This window comes from Sprattus sprattus (genome assembly GCF_963457725.1).
Source record: "Sprattus sprattus genome assembly, chromosome: 20".
Classification (NCBI taxonomy): domain Eukaryota; kingdom Metazoa; phylum Chordata; class Actinopteri; order Clupeiformes; family Clupeidae; genus Sprattus; species Sprattus sprattus.
Window position 1 is genome coordinate 13,206,011 of NC_137918.1, and position 6,336 is coordinate 13,212,346.

At 47.5% G+C, this 6,336-nt stretch overlaps 1 protein-coding gene across 1 annotated transcript in view; it reads right to left on the bottom strand.

The window, feature by feature from the left end:
- The window catches only part of sp4 (sp4 transcription factor), a gene marked incomplete at its 3' end in the record, with an annotated part of 11,632 nt that extends 7,305 nt beyond the window's left edge, over window positions 1–4,327 (bottom strand). Inside the window, exons 1-2 of the mRNA XM_080859505.1 lie at window positions 4,259–4,327; window positions 2,245–3,769 (exon numbers count right to left, since the gene is read on the bottom strand). Coding sequence (XP_080715631.1) covers window positions 2,245–3,769; window positions 4,259–4,315 — 1,582 coding nt within the window. The 5' untranslated portion in view covers window positions 4,316–4,327. The remainder of the gene's footprint in view (window positions 1–2,244; window positions 3,770–4,258) is intronic.
- Window positions 4,328–6,336: the final 2,009 nt, after the last annotated feature.

A 6,336-nucleotide genomic window follows, 5' to 3' on the forward strand; every position in this document is an offset into this window, starting at 1 on the left:
AGTGGGCCACCGGTATGAAGGGGATTTCAGGGCCAAATCAATGTTTTTTTTTTAACAGCTCCTTAAGAAGTAAGCTGTCATTTGAACATTTATGCTGCAGACCAAAGAGGTTTTTATGAAGAAAAACGCAGACCGTTTTGCATTCCCTACTGGTTCAGTGAGTCAGACGTTCTGATGCATCATTCTTTGGATAGTTCCAATTGGCCGACATTCCTGAAATCACACTGTGACATAATCATACGATATCTGCAGAACAACTCCAGGACATTGCCAAGATAAACCAGGAGCATTCCTCCTCAAAGGCAGGGAATAGTTCACTCTACAGGACTCCTCGGACAATGTGGGCAGGGAGAAAGGGTGGGTGTAGTTATACAGGGGGAAAACATGAATTACTACTATTCTTCCACATAACGCCTTTAATCTGACATAATAGTAGGGCTATGATCTAGTATCATCTAGTATCATCGATTACTACTGGTGTACGAGATACACGCAAACCAACAAAATGTTCTCGAAAAAAGGTTGTTAAGTGTCTTCAACAAATCTGAATCTAGTTTCAGAAAATAATTGTGTAGCACTTCTGAATCAGTAACAAGTTTAGTTAACCATAAGGAATGAGACTTTCAACAGAAATTCAACATTTTGAAAGATCACACACGAAGAACAGCCTTTGATGATATCCGTCTCTAGTTGTGGTTATGTTCGTGCACAACCCATGACAATTAACCATGTCCACAACATACTAACTGCGTAGCTGTTGACCAATTAACCACAATACATTTCTCTTACACCCGCATGGTTGAAGGACACTTCCAGAACTTTCAAAAACAAGTGTTTTCACACCACTCTCAGTGCATTCAAAATGAATGTGCAATTACAGGAAGTCTTGCTGTGCTCGACTTGGAACTACCCACCGCGGAAAGAAGTGTAGGAAGGGTACTGTGGCCCAGCCAAAAGAGACATGGGGTGTAAAAATGCTACAGAACACCAGAGAGAAAACTAATGCACAGATCACAGGGGAACTTTTTTTTTTACAGGCATGAATAATGGTCGACTGCAAAAATACCTCATTCTTTTACGGAGAATCCCACCATTATACACTGTCTAATTGTTAGATGACTTTAATACAATAATATTCATACAAACTTGTTGAGCTGCTAAGGAAATCTACATGTTACTAACATGCCAGGGCCTGGTACTTCCTTAGTCATGACTACGTCATAGCAGTTGGGTGTGTTGTGTATCTTTCAGACTAAAAAAAAACTCTACTGTTGCCCAGACAACATGTTACTTAGAGACCAAAACATTTCGGCCACCCAGGCCTTGCCCTGAGTCTATTCTCCACACAGGCCAAATATTATGTCCACATATAAATAAGAATGTAAAATGTGACTTAAATATTATACCAGACAGCAACTGTGAGTGGGGCCTTCATCAAGCCCTGGGTGGGGTTTTGGATGGTGAGTCCGCTAAACTAGTGATGGGTTCTCCCTATGTGTATTGTTTTTGTTTTTGTATTTATTGTGATTTTTGTATTTATTGTGATTCATGTTTTTTGTAAGTGTAAGCTACTGGATGACCTTAATTTCCCTCGGGATCAATAAAGAATCCATCTATCTATCTATCTATCAATGGCTCTCAATGGAGTTGTCCCTAGACTCTCAGTATATTCTCATTACAGAGGGATCATATCGGAACCATGCCTAACAAGTTGTGGTGTCACAAAAAGAATAAATATCAATGTGTATTTTCATTGAGGCTCGAAAACCAGTAAAAAAAGGAACCTTCTGATTCTTAGAGGCTCATACTACTCCCTGAGAAACGCACACATCCCTTTGCAGTCGCTTTGTAAAAAAAATAATATAAGCAAACCAGGGTTCTAACGCACAACAATACACTGGGAAATCTTTCTGCATAAATAACTAGGTTGCCGAAGGAAGGGTAATGGTGATATCTAACTTGATCTCTTCAGCCACTATAGCAGTGGTTCTTAACCTTTTTGGAGGTACTGAACCTTGCAAGCTTCATCAGTGCATTCACCGAACCCTTCGTAATTTGAAAAATAAAATATGATTTCTTCAAAACGTAGGTATGTATAAAAATGGCCCGACATTGCTAGTGTGAACCGGGCTATCGTGTGTCTTGACCCCTGCCGAACCCCACAGAGTGTCTCAGCGAACCCCTGGGGTTCGATCGAACCCAGGTTAAGAACCACTGCACTATAGGGTGTGCTAGCACTGTTACCTTGCACTCCTGTGATGGTGAGGGGCACTCCTTGCACCTGCATCCCCGCCGCCCCGAGCCCAGCGATGTTGACCGTCTGCACCCCCGTCCCCGACAGCTGGGCGGCATTGAGGGTGATGGGCGTGCCTCCGAGTGCCAGCGGTGTGATCTGCGTGAACGTGGCCCCTCCGGTGCCTGCCGTGGTGGCGTTGGACGTCATGGGCGCCAGCGTGAGCTGCTGCGGCATGGCGGCGTTCTGGACCTGCACCGTCTGCCAGCTGATCTGCCCGTTGGGCGAGAGCGTGGGCGCCCGGATCAGCACCTGCGTGGGGTTCTGGAAGGCCTGCAGCTGCAGGTTCTGCTGGACCGGCTGCAGGGTCTGGCCTGGCTGCAGCTGGACCAGCTGCTGCTGGGGCTGCTGGATCTGGAACTGCTGGAGGAGAGGATGGCCCGCCACGATGTGGAACTGCTGGATCTGCTGGCCCGCCTGGTCCTGGCCCGCGGGCTGGAGGCCGTTGGTCAGGATCTGGATCTGCCCAACAGGGGGATTCTGACTGTCTGCCTCGGCCTGTTGGGTCTGCTGCGGGTCCTTTTCTGTGGCGCCGCCATCGGCTAGTGCAGGGCTCGTGGTGCTTAATGTGGTGCTATCCACGGTGGGCATACCGGCAGCGTCAACAGTGGTGGTTGTGGTGGTGCAGGTGGTGATGCCGGAAGATTCCACCACGCTACTGCTCACAGGTGCAGCGACAAAGTTGCCGTTGGAGATGCTGCCGTCGGCTGACTGTATCAGCTGGAAAGCCCCCCCCCCTGCGACATTGTTGATGACAGGCAGAGCGAGGGTCATGCCGCCGATGTTTATGGGTACTGTAGTCATCATAGGGGCCTGGGCTCCTTGGATGGTCTGCAGCTGGAGAGGGAAGGAGGGCCGAATCTGGAGGGGGATGCCCTGGTTGGCTACGTTCTGGGTGACAATGTTGGCCGAGCCTGCCCGTTGAGGGGTGGCAAGGATGGTCTGGTTGTTGCCAGCCGAGATCAGCTGGATTTGCTCCGGCTGTAGGCCTAATGATGTGGCACTGGCGGGGTTAATTTGGATTTGCTGCCCATCTGCAGTCTGGATGTGTGGTATTACCTGGTACTGGATACCGCCTGTTGAATTAGGCATATTTTGCACCTGGATGATCTGAAATTGCTGTTGCTGTTGCTGCTGTTGCTGCTGTCCGACAGGTGCATTGTTTGCACCAATCACTTTAACTTTGCGGACCGAGGTACCGTCGCTGGAGGCAGCTGTGGCAAAGGTCACACCGGCTTGTGTCAGGCTGTCCTTTGTAAGAGTGGTAGGGGTGGACGAGGTGATAATCTGCCAGCCGTTGCCGGTGAATTGCGCGGGAACGAGCTCCAGCTGTTGTGAAGTGTTCTGAAGCTGCACGAGCCCCTGGCTGGAGTCGATGATGATCTGCTGCGGCACTCCCGCCTGACCCTCTCCGGCCACGCCCCCTATTTTACTGCATGTGGCCGCTAGCAGCGCGAGCGGAGATGGCTGAGCGTCCTACACACACCAACAGCACACCACGTACACAGAGAGAGGAAGAGAGAGAGAGAGCGAGAGAGAGAGAGAGAGGAGCTGTCAAAACTGTGGGCGGGTTTACAGGAAGAGTCGGTGGGTGGGAGTGAACCACATTTTTTCATTCCTCGGCAAAGAGAGATGGCTTTACAAAATAAAACTAGGTCGCCGGCAATTACAAAACGAAACATTCACAGTTTAAATAACTGACAACGTCAAGCACAAACAAATCGGCAAAACGATAAGGGCAATTGAATCTGTGACAGACTGAGTTAAGTCATGTTACAAGATCTATAAAAAACATATGCACGTAGCTTACAGGGCAAAATATGAGTCAAGAATTACACGTAGCCTTAAGGGTTACCAAAATTAACCAAACACCTTGGGCAGCACACACATGCAATGACGGGGACGAAGCTACAACAGAACCAGGAAGTGTTTTGCAAGGTACTGGACCTAGAGGTTTTTGGATACCTGTGATCCTGAAGTTTTGCCCTTGTCACCACCTGATTTGCCTCCATCGGTTGCCATAGCTTCCTTCTTCTGATCTGTAAAAATGAGATGATAAACCTATGTTCAAAGCGAGAAAGGCCCGTTTGCAATCTTAAACAAGGTGAGAGGACAACCTTACAAAGTAAACGTTCACCAAATTAAATCATTAATTTGGAAACATCCCATGCCATTGTGTTCATATGACGTGCCATAGGTGGCTAAATGATACCAACGCGTGGTTAAGTCTGAACCAGTGGCATGAAAAGTAGCGTAAACACTGCTATTGAAGGCTGTCCTTTCGACACATTGCACAGCCAACATTGATCAATCATGGGGGAAAAAATGAAAGACAGTAATATCATAAACACATAACGTTATTCAACAACAAAAAGCGGGGATAACAGTTCGGCGATGCATAAAAAGAGGGGTGGAGACGGATGAGAGGGAGGGTACGTACCACTCATCCCGCATTAATGAAAAACGGAGAGGAGTTGTTTAAGAAAAAAAGGCCGGACGCCGTGGAGGCAGAGTAGGCAGGCTGAAGCCCGGAGAAGGACGGCCTATTTTTCCACGAATGGCTACTGCTAGGCTGTGGCGTAGCTCCTCCGACCGCTGGCTCTCTCTCTGGCTCTGACGAAAGACCCACCCGTCAGGAAGGGCGGTACCAAATGCAAAGCACAATCTGTACGCCAGTAGATAACTGTAACGTTACACAAAATATGTCCGGGCTAGTAGTCACTTTCAATTCCTTTAAGACGCGTGCTGAACGGAGTCGTGCAGGTGAATTTCTATCCCCGTAGAAAGAATGTTCATCGTTGAAGTATGTCCACATCGAAGTTGCGACTGTCTACACCATGGTCCACCCACTTCCATTTAAATTTCAAGCGAATGCCAAGCCGTTCTCTTCTGTCACAGCAGCCCGATCGACTTGTCTAGCCTTGGATAGTGATCTGCTGTTTTTCATTTAAATAGTGACATCTTAATTTTAAGTATTGCATATGCACACTTTTTGATACACAATTGCATTTGAGCTATTGAAAGATTGCTATGGCTTTTGTGGGCGGATGTTCTCCTCCCACATATTCAGATTGGATGGACCAACCTCACATGCGAAGGTTTATATGGGAGTTGTATTTGGTCTCCTTTCGCCTCGGAGATATGCTGCCTCTGAAAAGACTACTTTCCCCATGATACTATGCGCTGAAAACTGGCTGGAACGTTACTCTGGCGTAAGCACGTTCGGTTGAGCGGGAGAGGGAAGGGCGGTGACTTGGACGTTGTGGGGGTTGGGCAAATGGAAACGGGAGGAGAAACCAAGGGTTCTTGTATGTCTGAGGAAACCTTACCTCTCGCTCATCTCTCGAGTCACACACGCCTCCTAGGTGTGCTGGCAGAGAATTTAAGGCCTAACGTAAGCGAGTTTGCCATGTAGCGGTTCTGACCCCTGTAGCGGTTAATTTACATTAAACAACCTATCATTGTTTACTCAGGCCTACTTCATGTGTAGGCCTATTGTGTAAAGATAGGCCAAATGAAAGGCAAAATACATGAACAAGAAGCCAAGATGCCTGCTATGCTGGTCAATACTTAACAGTTGGGCATACTTAAGTACAGAACAGTAAATGTCAACCAAGGGCATTATCCACAATTACCTCTAATAATGAACTATGCAGCCTGCAAATGTGCATCTAAGTCTATGAGCAAGTAAACCTATCTAAAATGTCAGTAATTCAACTTCATTGTAAGCACTTTATATAGCACTTTCCCTGTTTGCCGCTTTGAAAGTAATGATCACTAGTCATAGCCTACTGCTGACAATTCTCTTGTGACAGTGCACTTCCTGTCGAATGTTTGAGGGTGTTGGCCTACATACATTAGATACGAGCTGTCAGGAAGTTTGGTGAAGTGAACATGCCTTATGAGATCGGCATAGTTTCAGAGGCATGCAGGGGTAACACTGCTGGGTTCAAGACCGGGAGGGGGGGGAATGCACAGAGGGAGGGGGGGCAAAGCGAGCACATTCCATACGCAAGGCCGTGAGCAGAGATGACCAAGTGAGA